General features: G+C 43.4%; 1 protein-coding gene across 1 annotated transcript in view; it reads left to right on the top strand.

Moving 5' to 3' along the window:
- Positions 1-24,708, top strand: part of LOC147690028 (phospholipase B1, membrane-associated-like) — a 186,901-nt gene that overhangs the window by 5,600 nt on the left and 156,593 nt on the right. The window contains exon 2 of the mRNA XM_086936630.1: positions 22,936-23,006. Coding sequence (XP_086792756.1) covers positions 22,936-23,006 — 71 coding nt within the window. The remainder of the gene's footprint in view (positions 1-22,935; positions 23,007-24,708) is intronic.

Below are 24,708 nucleotides of genomic sequence, written 5' to 3'. Positions count from 1 at the left end.
GATGAATGGGATATTCTCTTTCTAACCGAGTCTTGGATCACAGACTCTTCCTCGCCGGATATCTATCTGGCTATCCCCCCAGGTTATGACATCAAATGCCTGAATCGGGCTGGAGGTAAGTCTGGAGGCGGTCTAGCCGTCATATTTAAATCCTTCTTCCAGCTGACTTTCACTAAACTTGCTGATATAGGTACAATCGAAGCCATGTACTTCTCTGTCTCTGACTCTGCGTCAGTTATCTTGGCTGGCACACTAGTTTATTATCCCCCCCCGTCACCGCCCCCTCCCTCACTGCCCTTGTCCACTTATTGGCTGATCTATCTATTAAACACCAAAACTTCATTGTCCTGGGCGATTTTAACCTCCACATAGACAACCCGCTCTGTGCTAAGGCTACCAACCTGGTGGATACCATGGAGAGCCTCAATCTTAAACAACTGGTTGTAGGTTCCACCCATGTGGCAGGCCACACTCTGGACCTTATATTCGCCAATTTTCCGCTCATCACTGTTCTTCAGCCTCTCCCTCTTACCTGGACTGATCACTACCTCATTCCATTCTCTCTCACCCTGGGACGCAAATCTGCCCCAATGGCCCCTAGGAAGGAACTGGGAAGAAAGTGGCACAAGGTTACTTGCGCTACCCTGGACCCACTATTCCACTATCAGTCGGAGTACCTCTCCCCGGACATCGATGAAAATGTTTCTAGGTTGAATTCCACTCTTCTTAAAGCAATTGATTCTATTGCCCCCCAGATAACCATCTCCTCCACTAGGTCGCGACCCTCTGCTCCCTGGTTCTCCACCCCCCTTCGGGAGGAGAAAAGCAGATGTAAGGTTCTCGAACGCAAGTGGAGACTTAACTACGACCTTGAAGCCAAACATCTTTACAGAACGGCCCTAAAACAATTCCTTAAACTTAAAAAATGCGCGATGAAAGACCACTTTGCCGCTCAAATTAATAAAGCTAAAAATTCATCAAAAACGCTCTTTAGCATCGTTAAAGACTTTATTAACCCTCCGGCTAGGGCCCCCCAGAACACCGCTTGTCAGGCTCTTTGCGAGGGACTCTCAGATTTCTTTCTGGAAAAGATCAACAAACTCTGTGTCTCCTTCCCCACAGAGTCTATCACCCCGTCTTCTTTCACTAGTCCCCCAGAGTCTCCGTCCTTCCTTTCATTTAACAAACTCAACCAGGACGAGGCTATCAGACTACTCATTTGCTGTAAATCCGGTGCCCCCTCTGATCCGGTCCCCGCAAAAATCATGGGAGAACTGGCGCCTTTACTTGCCTGCCCTTTCCTTTCCGTCTGGAATGCCTCCCTTCACCATGGCTTCTTCCCTACCACCTGGAAGGAGGCATTGGTGATCCCTATTTTGAAAAAGGCAGACGCAGACCCCGCTGTCTTTACTAACTACCGTCCCATTTCCCTTCTTCCTAAACCCGCCAAGGTCCTGGAAAAAGCCGTGCAGCTCCAACTTACGGAATATTTAGAAGACCATTCTCTGCTTCATGGATCTCAATCCGGTTTCAGAGCCGGATTCAGCACTGAGACGGCCCTGCTGGAAGTATCTGAAACCATCCGAGAATGCGTGGACAGGGGCGAGGAGGCCATGTTGGTTCTCCTCGACCTGTCCGCAGCATTCGATACGGTCTCTCACCCCATCCTCCTTGATCGACTTAAGCAGATAGGCATCGGTGGCACTGCCCTCAGCTGGATCGAGTCCTTCCTCTCATCCAGAAGTCAAAGGGTACTGTTACGTCCTTTTAAGTCAGAGAAAAAACCTCTGTCATGTGGGGTGCCGCAGGGCTCTGCCCTCAGCCCCCTGTTCTTCAACGTCTATCTGGCCCCCTTGGCTGACGTTGTGGAGTCTTACGGAGTCAGGGTGGTCTCTTACGCGGACGACACACAGTTGGTGTTTTCCTTTAGGGACCACTCGGACTCCGCATTCCTCAATTTTCGCCAATGTCTCAATAGTATCAGTGGCTGGATGACTGCGAACCACCTTAGATTGAATGCAGATAAAACAGAGGTTCTGTTTTTCAATCAGAAAACCTCTATCCCCTCTTCTTGGTGGTGGCCCACGGCGCTTGATCCTGCCCCGTCCCCTGTTCACTCGGCGCGGAATCTTGGTTTCCAATTTGATGACTCCCTGTCATGCAAAACCCAGATCAATAAAGTTACTTCCGCCTGCTTTACGAAACTACGCATGATAAGAAAGATCCTCCCCTATCTCCCCCTGGATTCCCGCCGCACTGTCACCCAGGCCCTCATCACGTCCCACTTGGATTATGCCAATAGTCTCTATGCAGGGGCTCCCCAGTACCTGATAGGCCGGCTGCAGATTGTCCAGAATGCTGCAGCCAGACTGATCGGTAATATCCCGTACCGTCAATCTGTTTCTGCCTACCGGAGGGAACTCCATTGGCTCCCTGTGGCTAGCCGCATTCAGTTTAAGGTCCTCACCCTTACCTATCGAGCCGTCAACAACTACAGTCCTACTTATTTGAAAAAACGGGTCTCGATATCCTGCTCCACCAGATCCCTGAGATCCAATGACCTCCGCCTCCTGATCTCGCCCCGTTTCAGACTGTCTAGAACCGGTGGCAGAGGTTTCAGTGTCATTGCTGCCAGACTGTGGAACTCCCTTCCACTTGAGCTGAGGTTCTGTCCTTCCGAAACCATCTTCCGAGCCAAACTTAAAACCTGGCTCTTCTCCGGACTCTAGTCTCTCCACTATTCCTTTTTCTTCACTCCCCCTCTCCCTTGGTAAACCCTGGATTTTAGCGCCGGGACACCCCTTCGGGGGTAGCTGCGCGCTCTACAAACTACATAAAATAAATAAAATAAAAAATAAATAAACCCTGATATACAGAGTGCTGGCAGAAATAAATGCTTGCTGTGCGTCAATCTCTCCAGCCTGCAACCTCATAATGAAGTCGTTAAAGAATATATATATAAACATGTGGCCCTTGATTCACCACTGTATTGCGCATGAAGACACGCTAGTACATAAATAGAAACATTTTAAATAATAGAAAAATACGTCACTAGATCTTATCTTTAGCGTTTGCAGGTACATAGCAATAATTGTATTACTTAAAAATACAGCCGGTAAAAGACGCGTTTGTGATAACGTAGCAATAACAGCTGAATTGTATTTCCTAAAAATACGGCCGGTATACAACGCGTTTGTAATAACGTGGCGAAATGCGCGAAAAATGATGTGCGTGACCCCTGGATTAATTACTTCCGGAAGTAATTAATCCAGGGGTCACGCACGTCATTTTTCGCGCGTTCAGTGTTTAAAATACGGAGATACCTTGTATCCCATGATGCACTTTTTAAACAAGGCAGGGACACCATCATACGCCGCTACGCTATACTTGAAAAGAGGTACGTGTTGGAGCCTAGTAACATCTTAGATAATGGTAGGGACTTGTGTTCATACTCTGACTCGTGTATATACACTTACCTTTTACTGACTGCGGGCGGTCTAATTTTCTACGGGAGTGTTATTCCTCATCCCGAAAATACTTGGATACAAGAGCCAGGATTGCCACGGTATTACAAACGCGTCGTATACCGGACGTATTTTTAGGTAATACAATTTAACTGTTATTGCTACGTTATCACAAACGCGTCTTTTACCGGCTGTATTTTTAAGTAATACAATTATTGCTATGTACCTGCAAACGCTAAAGATAAGATCTAGTGACGTCTTTTTCTATTATTTAAAATGTTTCTATTTATGTACTAGTGTGTCTTCATGCGCAATACAGTGGCGAATCAAGGGCCACATGTGTATATATATATTCTTTAGCCACTTCATTATGAGGTTGCAGGTTGACGAGATTGACGCACAGCAAGCATTTATTTCTGCCAGCACTCTGTATATCAGGGTTGTCGGTTGAGCAATAATAGCTGAGAGTGCCTATCTTTATATACAAATAGATTATAGCTACAGTTAGCGATATAGGCATGCGACTCTCGTTTTGTCATTTAACTAATCTTATAGATTGTTAGATATAGAAAAATTAAAGTAATAAGGCACCTGATCTTCCCCTCTTTATAGAATCAATAACGCTTCACTATCGTTTGTTCGTCCTGTGATGAAACCAAAGAAAACATAATTTGTGACCAAGGAATACTCAATTGGTGAGCTTGACGTATAGTATGTCATCAGTTTATTATCATACCATTACGATGTCAGCATTGATATGTTGAATGAATAAATCTTTTTAGATGACTCCACTCAGCGCGGCCTATACAACAAGGAGTGTTGGATTAAGCATTTGAATATTCGGGAGGGCCTTTGTTGTCAAGCGAGGTAAACCAAGAAAGTGTTTTAATACTTCCCTAACAGATGTAAAATGTATACATTGGAAATACCCTCAAAGAATCTCATAAATATATAAAAGAATATACATAAAACAGCTTTATATTGAACATCGGTTCTAGAGAGGTGAAAAGACTAACTATATTATCTAATTAGATGTACTATGTTCTTGATATTTACTGCGTCAAGGCTAGATGCCTGTATTGTAAAATGAATAAACAATCTGTATGAGAGATATAAATGTACAATGTTTGAATGTATAGGGCTATAGTGCCACACAGCCTGCAGGAGCATTGTACTGTACTATGATGTAGATGTTGTTTTAGTTGAGATTATGTGTATCTTATATTATACATTTCTATTTGCAGATTTACCGTAATTTGTGGGAAATTATATTTTAATCCTGAGGAAGGTGCTGGCTTTTAATGAAGTTGCCAAAACCGAAACGCATCAATGCTATTCTAGAATTGTGACACATAAAGTCATTGGACCAAATAACTTCTCCATCTAAGATATTTGTACAATTTGGAGTTTGATTTAATTATGTCTGTCTATTGTGTCCTCTTCTCTTTTAATTATAATTATTTTCTATGTTTTCATTCCCACTGTGTTAGAATTTTTAATGTAATTATTGTATTGTGTTGGTAGATATACACAATCATTTTACTGTAATTTCTTTTTTATGTATGTTGTAATAAATTGTACACGTTTTTAATTTCAACCACTTGCATCATCTTGGCTCTTGCTGGGTTGTATGGATTGAATCAATTATGTTTGCAATGTTGAGTTTGTAAGTGTAGTATTTGATGTGTAATTTTACCCAAAGGGGACACTTTATTTGACTTACAGTCTTTTGGAACCCTACCCCTTTGGTTGTTGCGGTCCCTCTCTTTTATTAGAGAGAGAGTGAGACCCTCCATAATCTGAGTCAATACATTTCTTTTGAGGCATGGGACTATCAGTTGCCTGTCTGGAGTGGAAGGTTTTGCTCTGTGAGTATCTTTCCAGTATTTGTTGAATGAAAGATGTTCTCTTGCCATGATTGACACTTTAGGCAATGTAGAGTGCCTTGAATGTTAAAAATATGGCATTGCTTGGAGGGCTGATGAGATGTGGCAAAAGTGCAGTGGTTGCCTTGCTGCCTCATTGTGGATTATTTGCAATCTTCGGAGTAGTAAAATAAAGTTCTCTAGATACAATCCATTTGCTTAGTCTAGATGAGACATGGCAAGAGTAAAAGTGACCTGGATCTATGGAGGAAAGCATAGATAGAGGAAGAATCATTGGTAGATATGCATTATGCTGAAAGCACTTATCGTAATTTAATTAACTTTTGGGGACAAGGGAAAAGTTGAAGTCCGTGCTCACTCCGAAGTTTCTTATTTCAGTCGATGTTGTTGAAAGTGGGCCGAGTTCCTGGAGTCAGATCTCCACTTAGGTGTGGTAAATTAAGAAAGATAAAATCATGGAGCCTTGTGGTGTGTCAGAGTCGGTTTTAAATAAAGCGATGTAAAAGGCAGCAGCAAGATGACACGAGATCTATTTCAAAAAGATTGAAGGACACCCAATCTGGCATAATTTCTTTGGTTCAAAGTCCCTCTTGACTCAGAAGGAGGGAGTGATGGTGGGCTATTGATGTGGCAGACAAGTCTATTTGTAAAAAGTCAGCAGCTGCATTTCTTCTATCCACTGTCATTTAGGATTTTCTGCCTCTGACTTCTTTATTTGAATTAAATCAGGGTAGATTTCAGGGAAACTCCTCTTTTAAGTTTAACAGTTTTATTAGAACAAACATACAGAAAAATGCCATATAAAGAAATTGAGCAATAACAATAAGAAATCTAATTATAGGAAGGAAATAGTACACAGATACATATTTTATGCAGAAAATAGCACAATCATGTCTAAAAATTAGATATGTAGGTTTTTTGTTTAATAGAGAGGAAAGAAGAGAAGGATGAGACAGAAAAGAATGAAAAGGAAGGAAATAAAAACACTGAAGCAAGGTTTCTAGGTTTTTGCATACAATACATTGTAAATAGTACATTCAAGATGATCTACATAGAAAACATTTGAGAAATTCAAGCAGGCATTGCCAACAATATATAAAAAGTGTGTAAACAAGTTAAATTGTTATCTTAGACAAATAGTAACTGGTGACCATAACTGATCACAATTAATCACTAATTAAAATTAATTTAAATGATTTGTATCTAATCTATGATTATGACACATTAAATTCCACAAAACAGAAACATTTTCCTTTGTTTTGAAATTAGAAGTAATAACCTGTAACACAATAGATATTAACAGATCAACCATTTTTGCAAGCAATGTCTTACGAGAACAAATGAATAAACAAAGTGGAATCCACTCAAAGTGATAGTGATCCCTAGAGTGATGGGGAACACACAGTGTTGTTTAAATGCCCCTCACACACCAACAGGCCCCTTGGTGTCATGCTTCATCATCGGGGCCTTCGCACCCCTCTACGGGATGCGGCGTGCTACGACTCGCGGATACGCAGGAGCACTTGAAGTGAACTATGTGTGGGGGTGTGTGTTTACAAAAGTGTGAGTGAGGTGAGGTGAAAAGGTGAGTAGTTAAAAAATACCTGGCGCGTGGGAGAAAAAAACTTTATTAAATCCCCGGCTGGTATTATTAAAATAAAAGTGCAGGGCGTGGTTTTAGAAAGATACGTGTTAGGGTATCAAACCACTGTATTAAAAGTCAACATGTTTCGGAGGTCAAAGCCCCCTTCTTCAGGACAAGGGTTAATGCACTTACCCTCCCCTTACTCACATGTAAGATGTAAAAGTGAAAATAAAAATTACCACAATGTGTAATGTTCCTCACAGTGTTAAATGTTTTGTGAGTGTCGTTGCGCCCAATTGGCGTAAGAACCTGTGGAGACAAAATCATAGATAAACATACAGGTCTAAATATCACAGGTTGAAGGAGAAGAATGATGCTTCTTCTGAAAAAACATCAGGTAAAACCCAAAAAATAATTGGAACCTGGAAAGAAAAAAGAAAAAGGACACTACAAACATACATACACGCAACACCAACATTACTCTGTGCTCAGGTGTAGGCTTTTCCTGTCCTTGTAAATTTGGCCCCTTTACAAGCAGCACTTTGCGTGAATGGGGGGTTCTATGGGTGTTGCTGTGGGTGTTCCCACGCAACACCATGGAACAAGACACATTTCCAGATTTACGAGGATTCGTAAACCTGGAAATGCATCAGTATGCTTCGCCACCCTAAGGGTAGTGTAGCAAAGCGCAACGAGAAGAAATGTTTTCATTTCTCCTCGTTTTTTCCTCTTTCAATGTATGCTGCATTTTACAGCACGCATTGAAAGAGGAAAATGCCTTTAGTGATTGTTTTTGTGCAGGCGCAGGCACCAAGGTGCAAGAGTGCCTGCACCAGCGCTTGGCAGCTGTTTGTGCGTCAGCGCAGGGGAGAGCACAGGAATGCAATATATAATTGTAAATATGTTGCATTCCTGTTCTCTGAAAGTGCTGCAGCGTGGTGCAGCCAAAGGGCTTGCAGTGCCACACTGTGGCACTTTCTTTGAGATCTGCCCCTAAGTTCCATAAAATAGCTGGGAGGGAAAATTCCGGAGATTACATGAATAATAAGATGAAGCAAAACTAAAGGGTATGATGGAAGGAGTGTTGAACATTGCAAGAACTCACCCCGAGTCAACTGATCTGGGTTTAATCCATCATTATTCTTTAGCTCGCTCCGCCACCTCAGTTCAGACATGGCCATGTGCAAATCAGTTTGACCCTGTGCCTCATGGGAACAGTCCAGCCCAAACTACCAAGCCATGTCTTCCCTGGACCGGAAACAAGCATCCGTTTTTATAGGATACTGCTTGGTCACTCCAATGCCACAGCAAAGGCCCAAGTACACAACCAGTTTGGATTATTGAAACAATAGAGAATCTTAGCATCCAAATATATTTAGCTGTTGTTTTAATATTACATCTGCTCCTGAATGCTACATTAGAAACCTAATCTGGATAGAGCTACAACCTATGTGAAGTCTTGGAAACTAGACTTCACAGAACTTTAAGCTGGTAGAAATTTGAAATCTGAGGCAACCTTCTTTGCATTTTAAAAAGCTCCCAAAGTAACGATTTTGAAGCTAATGCTATGAAGAGGGTTTTGGCACTGTACAAATACACACACCCTTGAATGGTCCTGAATATCAATGAAAGGCGCTGCGCCCAAAACTATGATACGTTTATTGGAATCATGTTTCACCTGCTACAGTTGGAGAATTTAGGATCGGCTGGAAAATACTGAGGCTATGTTCCTATCAATTGGAAACGCTTGAACATAGAGGGGTATATTTGCAAAAAATGCACTCTGGCATTTTTAAAATGCAGGGATGCGCTGTATTCACAAGAATACAACGCACCCATGTGTTTACCCTAGTGCTAGCGCTAAAAAAGTTGCCTAGCGCCAGCGCAGACACCCTTCCTCGATGTCGCAAGGCTACCTGTGCTGCAGGGGCGATTGTTTATGTGCAAGAAGGGACACCTTCCTGCACATAAACAATCAATAGGGGCAATTTTCATATTTACAAGCCCCTATTGCCACCACAACGTCACTTTCAGTGATGTTGTGATGGTGATAGGGGCCTCACCTTATTTACTAACCAGCAATAAGCCACTTAATGTGGCTTAACACTGCCTTGTAAATAAGGCACCCTTTCACGCTTTATTAAGTGTGAAAGGCGAGGGCAATGGGTGTTGTGGTGGGTGGTCCACCGCAACATCCAGGGACAGGGAAAACCTGGTCTTAAACACGCAAAACAATGAGAAATGCTTTATTTCTCCTCGTTTTCTCTTTTTGCATGTGTGTCGCCTTGTGCAGCACACATAGAAACAGAAAATTGCCTATGATTGTTTATGTGCAGGAAGGTCCCCCTTCTTGCACATAAACAATCAGTTACAAAACGGCATTTAAAGATTGTTTATATGCAGGAAGGGGCCCCTTTCTGCACATAAACAATCTTCCCTTCAACGCAGACACCCTTGTACTATGGTGTAAGGGTGCCTGCGTTGGCGCTAGGCAGCTGAACTCAGCGCCAGCATTAGGGGAAACGCAGGGGTGTGCCGCATTCTTGTTAATACAGCACTTCCCTGTGATTTCAGAATGGGGAAGCGTGGCGTTAGCAATGTTTGCTCAATGCCACGCTTCTCCATTCTGCTGTAAAAAAAGCAAAAAACAAGGTCAAATGAATATTTTCTCCTCGTATTGCCATTCTAAGACCAGGTATACGTGGCCTTAGTTTTTGGCGCTGCCCCAGCCTTGTAAATCTGGGACAGCATCAAAAAGCAATATGTGTTGTGGTGGACCACCCAGTGCAACACCCATTGCACGGCCCTTTGGAGCAGAGGACTGCAGCAGAAAGGGGCATATTTACAATGCAGCTTTAAGCCATGTTAAGTGGCTTAGTGCCACCTTTTAAATATGGGGAATGCCGCTATTCCACCTGAGGTTCATAAAAAGTGACGCTTCGGTGGCGTTAAGGGCTTGTAAATTTGCCCCAAAGTTTGCAGATGTTCAGCATTAGATACCGCGCTCAGGCATCTTTCCGTATAAGAAAATACTTTTGACACTGTTTTCAAGGCAAACACACTCACTTATTGATGTTTCAATGTCAAATTTTGGAATGTAACAGAAACAACATTAAATGAGCACAGTGTCTTGTAATGAGCTACTTGTTCATTAAATAGGTTTATCTTTTCAGTTCATGCTTAACGAAGGCGTCGAGATCATAAATACTCTTTTAAGATTATTTTTCTGTATATTTGTCGTGTTTTATAGTGATCATAATGGTATTAAATTACCGAGCAATACATTTTTACTAATTTACAAAGTGCAATACAAATGTCTCAACCGTATACCACAAGCATTCCTACGAATCACTCTTTAAAATGTCGTAAAACCCTTGAAACATACCGACACGTTGCAATCTGTGGGCCGTTTTAAACAACATTGTGCTTGTGAATTAACGTGGTAATAAAAAAAATAGATTAATATAATATGGCAATCAACGAGCATGAAATGCATCTGTGTAACCCTGGTCTCCAGTTGGATAGCTTTGGAGCTGAAGGCCAGATGTACGACCCTACCAATTTTCAAGTTGCAAATTGCATTGTTTGCGACTCTCAAATAGGAATGTACAACAGTGTCTCAGGCACTGTTTGCCTAATGAGGTTGCAAATTGACGCAGGTGCAATTTGCGACCCCATTAGGAATGGCTAGCACTCACAGGGATGGTGGCCTGCTGGGGTCAGCAGACCACCATGTCTGTGACTGTGTTTTAAATAAGGCAGTTTTTTTAATGCAGTCCGTTTTCTTTAAAGGAAAACGGAATGCATTTTTAAAAAAAAATTAAATGTTATTATTTCATTTTTTAAGAGTAGGCAGTGGTCTGTGGGAATTATGGCCAGACACACAAAAAATGGCTACATTGACTTGGGAAGGGTGGGAAAGGAGGTTGAGCAGTGCACAGCCATAGAAGTGATCAGTTCAAATACTTAGTCAAGGCGTAACTAAGCTGTCTATTGTGGCAAACCAACTTCCTTGTGACACACAAACAGTTGGAGATCCCACCATGGAGGACCTCGACATCTTGCATACCGATCAATCATACAACACACCTGCATTTCACATTTTGAGAAAAGGGAGTGTAAGTAATGACAGAGAAGACAAACACAGATTTACCAGGGAGGATCTGTATGTCCACTTCCTAATCGGAGGCACAGGTAAAAATGCATGTATACACCTACTTTATTTCATCAGCTTCTACCATCTATTAATAGTGTCATGGCCTGGACATGGTAATGATAATCACTCATGTTGAAAGGAGTATCACTTTGGGTGTATTCCATCTCCACCAGAGTTGACTGATCTGCAGGTAAGCACTTCCCTAGCAAAGTCAGGTACAGGGCCAGCTAGGAGATCTCTGTCTCCTGGACGGGAAAAATATACGATTCTTCTGAAACTAATAAAACAGGTTCAGGGTGGCAAAGTGCAAGTGCTCATTAATGGCAGAAAAACAAGGTTGTAAAAAACTTGATAGTGTGTAGAGAAAAGAATATCTTCCGATGGATAAGGCCAGATTCAAGGAGGCTGTAAGGAAATATCACACGGCCATTAAAGAGACCCCAGCCACATCTTAGGCAGATAAAATTGCCGGCACCATGAATTGTCCATGATTTTTTTTTAAATAGTCAAGATGTTTCTAAATCTGAAGGCCTGAAATCAGTCAATTTCTACCTCTTCTCATTTGTGCAATAAGTTGCTGCAATTTTTTATTGAGAACATCTCAAAGATTGAAGTTAATCGCAAAGTACCCATTGACTCTCCAGCGCTGTAGTTCACGTCGATGGCCCCTCCCAAGTTTGCTCGAGGGAAGCTCCTTCATTTTAAAGACATTACTCTAGAGGAATCCGAAATGCCTTAATGGATTGCAATCAGGTTCTCCATCAAAACCTTGTCCATCTTCGATCCTAGCCACTGTAAGTAAAGTGATCAATGCTGTTTTCAATCAGCTCTTCAATTCCTCCCTGTGGCCAGCACAGCTTCCAACCAGATAGAAGGAAGCCAAAGTGATTCCACTTAATAAAAAGCCAACAGCAGATCGGTCTGAGACAGCCAATTTTCATTCTATCTCTCTCCTACTGGCAGTCTCTAAAATATTTGAAAAGTTGATTAATATTAAACTTACAGAACATTTGTAAATCTCCTGGCTGTTACACCCTTTCCATTACGGCTTTCACCCTAGACATAGCATGAAATCAGCCCTTCTCAAGGTTGTCGATTCCATCAAGCTGACACTAGATCAAGGAAAAAATGTGTTGCTGATATTATTAGGCATTTCAGCAGCATTTAACACTGTCTCACACCCCATTCGCCTGCAGAGACTAAGAGACATTGGAGTGGGAGTATGGTGCTTACATGGTTTCATTCCTGTTTGGGAAACAGATATCAGGCTGTAAGTATGCCACCTTTCTCATTTGCCACCTAGCCTCTTAGCCTTGGGGTGTACCAGGCTTTTCTTATGAGCCCAACTTTATTTAACATCTGTATGATCCAATTGGCACCCATGATAGAGACATTCATGGTAAAGGTGATCTCATACACAGATGATAGGCAGCTGCTCCTCTTATTCGAAAACAAATCCTCTGATGCCCCGGAGTCTTTTGGATGCCTTTTGAGAGCAGTTTTGGATTGGGGGCGGGCCACCAATTTATTATGTAATTCTGGCTGAGATTCTGCTGTTTGGGGCATTGACTTCCTTGAGGTGGAAGAACTGTTGGCCAGATTCTTTGCCCCCTCCTCTACCCCTGGTAAGGTAGCTAGAAATTTGGGAGTCAAATTAGATTGCCATTCATCACTTCAACCTCAGATCAATGCAGTGGTGGGAACATGTTTTGCTATACTCAGGTCCTTAAAGAAATTCCTGTTCCTCCTTCTTCTTCTACACTTGAGAAAATCAGTGGTCCATGCTTTGATTCCGTTGAGATTAGACTATGCATACATGCTCATTTAGGTTTACCTGCATTTCTTATTAACTGTTTGCAGATGGTACAAAATTCATTCGCACTTTTGCTGTTGAAAATTCTTCAACATGATCATATTCCCTAGCATTTCACTACTCTGCATTTACTGCCTAGTAATAAAAGGATTTTGTTCAATGTTTTGGCATTTGCACACAGGGCCTATTATGACTCAGGTTTGCAATACCTTACACACACATTTATACACATCCATCCCACAAGGGATTAAGGGCCAGAAGTACGAAATTCTTATTTAGCATTGCTCAGATAGCGATTCTTCAAGAATCGCTATTTAGGAAATGCAAAATGGTATGTTCAAAATCTGCGATTTCCAAATAGCGATTCCTCCAGGAGGAATAGCTATGGGAATCGCTATTAGGAAATCGCAAATAGGAAATGCTGTTGCATTCTCACATATGCACTAGAGGCATGTGTGCAATTCATGTCACATTAAAACATGCATTTTTAAACACAGTTTTTAATTTTGCACATGATTGCCATCGACTTGGAGTGGATGGTAATATCATTTCCTAAATGCCAAATTCCCATTTAGGAAATGCTTTTTTATATGTGATTAAGGAATCACAAATAGGTAATCTCTATTTGTGTTCCTAAATCGCGATTGCAAGTTGTGATTTCTACCAGGTAGAAATCGCACATGGTGACCAATTTTTAGCCTCTGTACATATGAAAGGGCTGGTTTGCATTTTTTAGTGGGCCGGAATTGAGATTCGGTCGGTTAAGAAATGCAATTTTTTTTATCCATCTGGCACATAGTTAACTTGTTGTGATCCTATTTAGTGGCAAAAGCCTAGATCTGCCTCCTGCTTAAGGTATGTAGCTTAGAAGATGAATTGGCTTACTGAAAGTCTCCTAAGACTTGACTCTTTAGATTGTGATGTGGTTGCACTTAGTCTGAAGATGTTTTGATCCAGGCACTCCTAGAAGTAGCTGTGCATATTACAAAACCTATCATTCATTCATATACTCAAATCGGCTAAGGATTTTTATTCCTACTGTTATGTTACTATCTTACTAAATCATGTTCTGACAGAACACATCTGTAATAATGTTAATGTTAATGTTAATGTTAATGTTAATGTTAATGTTAGTAGGCATTTGTAAGCGCTCGTACGCCCGGGGGCTTCATGGCGCTATAGAAAGGAACGAACGCAAAGGTCACAGAAGAGGGGGAGCCGCTCAGCAATGCGCCTGAGTGAAAAGCCAGGTTTTCAGGGAGTGTCTAAAACTGAGGATGTTATCATTCAGTTTCAGATGAAGGGGAAGGGAATTCCAAAAACCAGCTGCGAGATGGTCAAAACAGCTGCCTCCAAGACGTTTCTAATAAGAAAATAATATAATTAGTCTCCTGTGATAAATTGTTATCTGACAGGAGCAGTGGTGATCACAAATACAAGACCATCCCTGTGCTGCCTTACACACACTGCGTTTGTTTAGGGCATTCTCTATTTACCTCACAATAGATTTAACAACTGTAAGGCTCTTACCGCCAGATTCATCATTCTCCCGTTTTGCGAGGCCCTAATAGCGATTCATAGCGAATCGCCAGTAAGGACTCGCAAAACGGGATTCATGTAGGAATCGCAATATTTTTTGCGATTCCTACACATTCTTTATTTGCGATTAGCAAATTGCTAATCGCAAATAAGGAAAAACTCCCCATGCATTCCTATGGGCCAAAAGGCCCATAGGAATGAATGGTGAGTATTCCTTATTTGCGATTAGCAATTTGCTAATCGCAAATAAGATAGCGATTTGAAGGGTGCCAGGGGTGTCCAAAGGACACCCTGTAGCACCCCTCAAATGATCTGTGACACAGGTGTTGCACACACACATGTCAAAGGACATGTGTGTGTGTAACATGCAACTCAGAAAAATGCATTTAAATGCATTTTTCTGAGTTTTCGCAATTTACCGCGAGGTCTGACCTCGCGGTAAATTGCACCTAGAAATTGCGAATTCGCAAATTTAAATAGGATGTTGAATTGCATTTAAGGAATCTCAAATAGAGATTCCTTAAATGTCATTCCTCGCAAAATTGCGAGATCGCAATTAGCGATTTTTACATTTGGGAAACTGAATCCCAAATGCAAAAATCGCTCTCGCAAAGGGCCGGATTCTCAGAATCTGGCCCTTTGCGAGCGCAAAAAAGCTTGATGAATCAGGCTGTTAATTGTCATCAAAGATGCTGCTGTCCCAAGTTGCTTCATTATTTTTTTTTATACCAATGTCAAATGAAAAATGTAGGCATCTTTAAACAGTATAGGTATCTTTCCTTTCTTTCAAAACCGTCATCTGTACTCATCTCACTCGTGGTCGTGCTCTGCTTCTTCTCATAAAGCATCACTGTCATTGGCCTTTATAGTTTTCATGTGTGTACTCATTTTTAGTTGGCATTATAAGAACCCTCCTCTTCTTTGGTCAGCACACTCTTCTCTTGTTACTTCGCTTCTTAAAGACTCTGCGCTTCTTACATCCATGCAATAATGTTCAAATCAATGGGGATTGCTTGCCTTGGCGCCTACAATATCCTTTATGTGGTGCCACCAAAAATGACCTTTGTATTGCATTTTTTTTGCTGTTGTGCCTTCCTGCTAATTTCAATTGACTCCCCATTCATTGTAAAGTCTCCTTGTGCTCATAGGCAGTGTGATACTAACCCACCTCAATTCCAATTATATAATGATCTCAAATTGATACAGTGAAAACGGCTGCACCCATAAATGAATTTGCTTCCATCCACAAGAGAGCATTTTTGATGTGCCGGCTTATGTATAACTCATTTATAAATATGTTGGCATTTCTACCTTATGGGTCTCTATCCAAGGGCAAAAAAGTTTATGAAGAATATGAAAAGTTCTGCTTTTGTGTGTATAGGAAAAATTTTAATTTGTTCCCAGGCTACGCAGTGTGTTTAATAGTACACCATTGGTAGCAACCGTTATGCCTTTCTTTAAAATAAATGTGTTTTAAATATGTATTTTACAAGAATAAAAACCTAAAAAAATACTTGAGAAACTGAGCTAAAATATGTTAAATGAGAGTATGTAAACTTGACTGAGGGGCACACGTCATGCTCCCATTTTGCAAATATTGACAAGACCCATCTTCTTCTTTGTAGACCCATTACTCAAGGTTGCTTTCAAATTAGAAGCTAAAAGGTTCTTTATGAACACGTTCTTACCTTAATGAGCGTTACTCTTCTTTTAACCTATCATTTGCTCCCGGTTCAACACGCCTTGTACCTCTAATTGTTTTACTTTTTATTGACCATTTTATGTTGTAAATGATTTTGTATTATTCTTATGTGATGCCGGTACTGCAACTTATTACCTTCCTTCCCTCCTATTGTGAAGTGCTCTGATATCCTTCGGGATCATGTTCGCGCTATATAAAATTTTATGAATAAAATACTGAGATGCAGGAACGGTGTTCATCCATGCATGATGGCCAATCTCCATGCTGTACTTACTGCACACACTGAGAGGGAGGAAATTTAGACACCAGCCCACCCAGCTGCAGCACATTGGGCCCATTCTCTTCCACGATGACAGGCACAGCCTACAAAGGCAGGAGCACACGTGGATAGGACACCTATGGGCCAGAAGAGCCCTCTATATCTATACTACTATTATAAAGGAAGAACTTTGAACCTTTGAGGCGGGTAAACTCGGGAACCACAGCGCCAATCCACACACCCGATACATCGTTGTAATCGTCAGGGTGTGCAGATGGACATAGGCTATATAAACGTAATAAATATACGTTATTTAAAAAATTTACCGAAAAAAAAGTAGTCCCTTGGAAGAAGCGCCGGCCGCGACGTGTGTGCCCGACGTGAGGAGCGCGAGAAGAGCAGGCGTCCAGGAGCGCGAGGTGGACCAGCGGACATGGCGCGGGGAGGAGCGGTGAGGAGCGGCGGACAGGCGGTGAGGAGCGGCAGACAGGCGGTGAGGAGCGGCGGACAGGCAGGGTGGAGCGGCGGACAGGCGGGGAGGAGCGGTGAGCGGCGGATGAGGTAGGTTATTTATTTATTTATTTAGGAGGGGTAAGCGGCGGAAAAATGAAGCAAAAATTAAAATCGTGAGCAACAGGAAGCAAACGAAGCATTACAAAAGTGAGCCAAACGGCGCATTATTACAGGAGGAAAAAGTTACGTCTGCAGGTTACAAAAGCGTACATCGTGAGCAAGAGGAAGCAAATGGAGCATTACAAAAGTGAGCCAAACGGTGCACTACAGGAGGAAAAAGTTACCTGTGCAGGTTACAAACGATTCAGAAAAGGGGGTGGTGATGAACAGAGTGTCTGAATTAAGCAGACCACTCTTACCCAGTCCAAAGATCAGGGCTTGATCCATCACCGTTATTTATCTCACTGCACCATCCCAGTTCAGAACCTGGCTATATGCAAATCAGTCTGTCCCTGGCCCAGTGCATCATGGGAACAGGGCAGACTAAACGACCAAGCCAATTCTTCACCAGAAAGGAGACAAGCTACCGGGGACCAGTTTCTGGCATTTCAGCCGTCGTCGGCCCGGCTTGCTTGAATCCTGATGGTGCAGTGAGAAAGGGACTCATGTCTGAGTATACCCTGCCACACCTATAGTGGCCAAAAACGATTCAGAAAAGGGGGTGGTGATGAACAGAGTGTCTGAATTAAGCAGACCACTCTTACCCAGTCCAAAGATCAGGGCTTGATCCATCACCGTTATTTATCTCACTGCACCATCCCAGTTCAGAACCTGGCTATATACAAATCAGTCTGTCCCTGGCCCAGTGCATCATGGGAACAGGGCAGACTAAACTACCAAGCCAATTCTTCACCAGAAAGGAGACAAGCTACCGGGGACCCGTTTCTGGCATTTCAGCAGTCGTCGGCCCGGCTTGCTTGAATCCTGATGGTGCAGTGAGAAAGGGACTGAGTATACCCTGCCACACCTATAGTGGCCAAAAACGATTCAGAAAAGGGGGTGGTGATGAACAGAGTGTCTGAATTAAGCAGACCACTCTTACCCAGTCCATGTGCAGGTTACAAAAGCGTAGAAAGTAAACATAGAGGTATAGGAGGAAACAGGGACTTGTGCAGGTAGCAAGAGGAAGCAAACGGAGCATTAAAAAAGTGAGCCAAACGGTGCATTACAGGAGGAAAAAGTTAAGTGTGCAGGTTACAAAAGCGTATAAAGTAAACATAGAGGTATAATACTGCAATATATGGAGGAAGGCTCCCGGGGACCCACGGACAACGTCGGGGCGGGTCGGGGCCCTGAAGCCTAATTGCTCCCGGACAACGTCGGGCCGGGCTGCTAGTTGGTAGGATAAAGTATTCCTGTCTGGGGAAATTATAAGGTAAGGCACCTCTCATTCAAAGTCTGTGCATTTATAAAGGCACTCTGCCTGCGGTCACGTACCTGTATATAGACCCCAAACTCTTCTGCAGCATGCAACAAACTTAAAAGGTACAGATATGGTGCATTATCCCATCCATTTATAAATGAAAGGTTATGGGCAGGGGAAATACCAAGCTAACCAGGTATTGTGGCTGATATGTGTGGGTAGAATGTTTCATAGGACAGAAAGGAAGAGAACTGTTTCACGTTCTTAAAGGTTTCTCCGAAATAGCCTCTTACTGAGCAAATCTGATCTTTTTTCCTGTCTTGTTGGAGACTCAGGTCAAACATGCGTGTGTGGTTTTGGATGGGCGGCGATAACTAAATGATGCACTTCAAAGTTTCAGGGAGACAGTTGCCTGTCGCGAGTGCTTCGGATCCCAGCAGCTGCGAGCAGGTGGGGCAGGGGACAGGACACCCATAGTTAGGAGCTGACTCTCTGAACCTCCACCTTACGTGTGCAATGTGTACATGTACGTTCTATTGGGAAGAAGACGTCATAGTACTCAAAATAGGCAAAAGTAGGCCAGTAAGTGCACAGCGCCATTTCAAGCACTGGGTAAGGCCATTTTTCAAAACATGTTACACCCCCTGCCCATCCCTCGGAGTGCACACCTGAAGCCACCATGCTGTGAGACAAATGCTTTGCAATTCATCACATATAATAACAACAATATTACCCAGAAAGTATATTCCGCTCTGTCGAGTCGCGTCTATCCGCAGATATTCTGGCAAATATCCACCTTGAAAATTCATGCGCTTTAATCTTTGGCCCATGCCTCTGTGCCCACGTGGCTGGACTATGGCCACCATCCACATCTTGAACTGGAGAAAAGGTTTCAGCTAGAGTAAAACGTGGCTACTCTTGCAGTGGGGTGGGCGTTCTGATTTTTCAAGCCTATCACATTTTCAGGATCTGCGTTTCTTTGAACAAAGAGCGAAAACGTGCTTGGCATCACCGTGCTGGTGCGAAGGCAAACGAAATGCTTCATTAACTAGCACAAAATCAAGAGGGTGGATTTGGTCAAGAGAATAAACACAGGATGGAGTTTCCATTTCACTTAGCACAGTTTTCCCGTAAAATGCTCTGCACTAATTCGAACACTATGCTATATATTGGAGTGATATGCCTCTTATTAGCTATTAACAGCCCTGGGATTGATCATCTGGCAGCAGTCTCTGGCCGAATACAGAAACAGTAGCTGCCAACACTACGGTCGATCAGAAGAGGCCAAGTATTGATCAGTCGTTAGAAGTATCGCCCAACTGATGGAGAAGCTGCTTGATAAAAGCAGAGTTTATTTCAAAAGAAAAATGTCTCAGATTGTCACTTAATAAAAATCTCACACAAATTCCCTTCAGTGATGCAAATGGGAGAGTAAATCTTCAGATGAATATCTTTAATGTCGAATACTACCTTACTGTTACCCAAAAAATAATATTCAAATGTTCAAACACAATATTATAAAGCAAAATTGAGGACCGTTTTACAAAGCTTTTAAACGAAAGTTGAGTGTGCAGTGCCCAAGTGTGTACTCACCATTCAGCGGGCAGCCTCACCAGTTCCCCAGTATAGTAGTCAATTTATTCATTTTTTTTTCATTGGCACCACGGTCTGGTCTATAAAAAAGGAGATATCTTCATACTCGGATCAACCCAAAGCTTAATATTATTTGTTCTCACTACATGGTGTGCTCCTATGTTATTACTTACACATGTCCAGGTAATTCCTGATGTATGACATTCCTGTAGCACATGAGGGTAATATGCAAGTCTGGGAGCCCATGAGTCAGCAGCGGATGGGTATGGTGGATGTTGAGATTTGAGGGTGAATCAACCTCACAGGAACTGAGTGAGAGCAGGAAAAAGACACAGAGAATAGGAGCAATGACTCAGAGGTGAGTGAGACACCGCGGATTAGGGGGTCACATGCACAAATCAGAAGGATGACAAGATCTAATAGGTTGTGGCTGGGGCAGGAAACTGTACGGGGGACCTGGTGGAGAACTGGGATTGAATGTGGGGTTGCTGGACCGGTGATTTGATGACAGTGTAGGAGGTGAAAGGATTAGACTGGAGAGAGGATGAGGCCAGTAGCAAGGGATCCAATCTTAGAGGTTTGGACAATGAGTGAGCATGGCAGGTGAATGGACAGGAGAGCAGGTAGTCGAAAAAGATTGCCGAAAGGCGCAAGGTAGTGGGTAATTTCATAGGGGAGCTACTGCGGGAGAATCAAGACATGAGTGGTTCGTTCTCCCATGTGTCAAGGGGCATCATGTAAATCTCCCATTAGGGCAGAGCCATTTTTTCACTCAGACATTTTCCTGGTTGGCTGCAGGGTCTGGAGATGCTTTCAAAATGAGATTGCTTTCCATGTACCAAAATTCCCCAAAGACCTCCTAGACAAGTTCTCCTTTCTAAAGAAAGTAAAATCATTTTTTGCAGAATGGGGCTATTGAAGTGCTGCTGAATCCATACTCTATGGCCTCGCAGACTCTGCATAGGCCCCAGCGTAAGGGCATCCTACATCCTGGAGTACTGCTTGTCCATGGCATGAAGAAATATGATCACATCATCCTTATCCTAGTGGACTCCATTAGCTCCCATTGACTGCCCGCATCATCTTCAAAACCAGCAGCATCTTTTACATAGCCATCATGACCAACACCCCTGCTTATCTTGCAGACAAGCTCACCATCTCTGGTAGTTCTCAGCACAACTGCAGCCGAGACACATTCAGACTGGAGAAGAGGTATAAAAAAAAGGAGAAGTCAATAGGCCTTTTCCATGTATGCGCCCAGGATGTGTACCAACAACCATGTATCCATCAAGAACATTCAAAAGGTGCGACAATATCGGAAAAAGTTGAAGACCCAGGGGCCTATTACCAAAGAGTAGCGATATTTAACGCTAACTAGGCTTTGCAACGATTTTTTTATCGCTAAGCATCGCTGGAAATTATCGCTGAGATAACTTGCTATTAGCAACGTTTATGTCAGAAGTGATAAAAATCCTCACGCTAACTGTCAAAGGACATATTATCGCTGGAAAACCAACGATAATCTCTCGAAGTTTGGCGTTAGCTTGATGATAGGGCCTCACAAACTTAGTCATGATATCCACCTTCCATAGGATATCATGGCTAAGTCAGGAAAATACCAGGTGTAAAAAAAGCAGCGCTAACCGTGGTTAGCGCTGCTTTTTTTGTCTCTAACAGGGTTAGCGTGAAGCTTGATAATAGGAGAAATGTCGCTTATCGACATTCCTCCTATTATTTTGCTCTGGAACGCCCACTTTGCATCTCATTAGAGATGCAAAGGGAAGCGTAGTGAAAAAGGGTGCTAACATGCGAATTTGCGTGTTAGCACCCTGTTGCTGATAGGGAGATAATTTTATAGCTTTTAAAGCCAAAAAAGCAGAGATAAATCCCTTGATAATATGCCCCCCACTTCTTTAAAACAAACTCTACATCAAAATGCAGTAGACGCTTCCATTGAGGTCTGGTTAGAACAGTTTACTGCCATGGTGTAAAGATGCTATCAAGGACAATGGCAAAAAGGATTCTAAGAACCAAGGCCCTCATTTATGGTTTTTTTCACCACAGGGCAGCGCAGCAGGCCTTGCGGCTATGATGCCCAAACCCAAAAGAAAAGGGCAGGAATGCGCTGTATCTACTAGATTTGTGTCCTTTTACCCTGCGCCAGCACACAATAGGCTGCTGTGCGCCAATGGAGGCACCTTTGCACCATGGTGCAAGGGTGCCTGCCTTGCGTGGATGATTGTTTTTGTGCAGGGAGGAAAACCTTCATGCACAAAAACAATTACAAGAGGCTTTTTTCTCTCTCTGTGTGCTGCAGAATGCAGCAGACAAAGAAAGAGAAAAAATGAGGAGAAAGATAGAAATTTCTCCTTTGTGTGCCTCCCTTACGCCTCCCCGGGGGAGGAGTACGTATTTGGCGCTGCCTCAAACTTATGATTTCTCATAAATCTGGTGCTGTGTCAAAAAGCCATGGATGTTGCAGGGAACGCCCCCAGCAACTCCCATGGAACTCCCCTTTCACGCGGTTTTCTGCATGAAAGGGGCACATATTTATGAGGCCATGGAAAACCACTTAACATGGCTTTACGTGACCTTCTGGCGGAGCAAAAGTGCCGGTAGGGCCTCCTAAACTAGGCCCCAAATGTCTTTTGTTGCTCTTGTCACTCACTACCAATTACAGAGCCAGGCAGACCTATCCAGAGTAGGGACCACAGATTATCTGCTGTACTTAATAATGCCCGTTTCTGCTAAAGGGGAGTAGCTGTTTTCTAATCTTGGTGCCCCCAAGGGACATTGGCAGCTGTGCTGTGTAAGGTCTCCCAGTGGGATTACAAGTCCCAGAAGCCATGTTTTGCAAAGTGACCTGCCGCAGACCGAAAAGCCCTCAGTGCTTGCTCAGTTCCATACCATATTTTACTACTTTTGAGGGAATGCCTTCTTCAAACCCAGAGGTCTTGTAATGTCTTTACCCGCCCACAAAGTGATGTGCCAAGGCTATACTTTTAAACATGTACGTTTTTTGACCTAATTACCTCTCTCTCTCTCTCTCTCTTTTTTTTCAGGATCAAATGGGGAATGGTGGGAAAACTATATGCAAGGCATCCAGGAGCACATGTCCTTGTACGGATACCAGGTACTGTATGGAAAGTCTGTGACTCAGAGAAAGAGAACAAGAAAGAGGGAGCATGAGACAGAGTGTGACAGTGAATGCAGTTCAGTGCATGGATCCAGGCACTTTGCTAAGCTTCTATGAATGTGTGTGTACATTAGTGTCTGGTCGCCACTTTTCATTTGGGGATGTTCATCTATGACACAGAATGATTTTTTCCATCCTTGGATATTTATGGCACAGTTTTATGCCTCGTAGACGTGTCACTTGTTGTGATTTACAACAGTTTCACTGTTTTTTTTCTGGTCAGGCAATCAATAGGAGTACAATTGATTATCAACACAAGCAAAAGGGTTTCAATATTTGAAGGTTTATCAATCGAAAGATGCTACTGTTGCACGATGATAACCAGTGGGTTAAGAAACATTAGGGGGCCCACCTGTAAAGTACAATGAAGGGGCCGCACACCATATCCCAACCAGTCTAGTTCCCCACAGCCTACCTATGCAAAACTTCACTGGTTTAACAGGGGGGGGAGGGAAGTAAGGGGTGCGTTGGTGGAATTGGTTAACCCTGAGACAAGGAGTTTTTTTTGTGCCATTTATTCCCCAGTACTGGGGACAAGTCTGAGTAGGTGCTTTTTGGGTGTTATTTATTGCACTTGATAAATTCCAAATCCAGGGGCGTTGGACTTTATCGTGTGCACTAAATACCATTTTCCCCTGTGGGGCACTCATCAATCAATCAATCAATCAATCAATCAATCAATCAATCAATCATGGCACTTGTATAGCGCGCTACTCACCCGGAAGGGTCTCAAGGCGCTGGGGAAGAGGGGTCTGCTACTGCTCGAAAAGCCAGGTCTTGAGTTGCTTCCTGAAGGAGAGATGGTCTTGGGTTAGCCGAAGGTGGATGGGGAGGGAGTTCCAAGTCTTGGCCGCCAGGTAGGAGAAGGATCTTCCTCCGGCGGTGGCTCTGCGGATGCGTGGAACGGCGACGAGGGAGTGGCTGGTCGATCGTAGCTGGCGGGTGGGCGTGTAGAAGGTCAGGCGGATGTTGAGGTACTTGGGGCCCAGGTCGTGGAGGGCCTTGTGTGCGTTGGTGAGGAGTCTGAACGTGATCCTCTTGCTGACGGGGAGCCAGTGCAAATCTCTCAGGTGGCCGGATATGTGGCTGTGTCGGGGGATGTCCAGGACGAGTCGTGCGGAGGCGTTCTGGATGCGTTGGAGTCTTTTCTGAAGTTTGGCTGTGGTTCCGGCATAGAGGGTGTTTCCGTAGTCCAGACGGCTGGTGACGAGTGCCTGGGTGACCGTCTTCCTGGTTTCAGTGGGGATCCAACGGAAGATCTTTCGGAGCATTCGCAGGGTGTTGAAGCACAATGATGAGACGGTGTTGACTTGTCTGGTCATCGAGAGGGAGGAGTCCAGGATGAAGCCCAGGTTGCGTGTGTGGTCCATTGGCTTGGGAGTGGTGCCCAGGGCGGGGGGCCACAGGAGTCGTCCCAGGCGGAGGGCGATGACCCCAGGATGAGGACTTCCGTCTTGTCTGAGTTCAGTTTCAGGCGGCTGTTCTTCATCCACTCAGCGACGTCTTTCATCCCTTCGTGTAGGCAGGTTCTGGCGGCGGCGGGGTCGTTGGTGAGGGAGAGGATCAGCTGGGTGTCGTCGGCGTAGGAGATGATGTTGAGGTTGTGTTGGCGTGCGATGGCTGCGAGGGGGCTCATGTA

This window comes from Lissotriton vulgaris, chromosome 9 (genome assembly GCF_964263255.1).
Source record: "Lissotriton vulgaris chromosome 9, aLisVul1.2, whole genome shotgun sequence".
In the NCBI taxonomy this organism is placed as follows: Eukaryota; Metazoa; Chordata; class Amphibia; order Caudata; family Salamandridae; genus Lissotriton; species Lissotriton vulgaris.
Note: the sequence above shows the minus strand (reverse complement) of the source record. Positions and strands in the feature narration are given on the sequence as shown.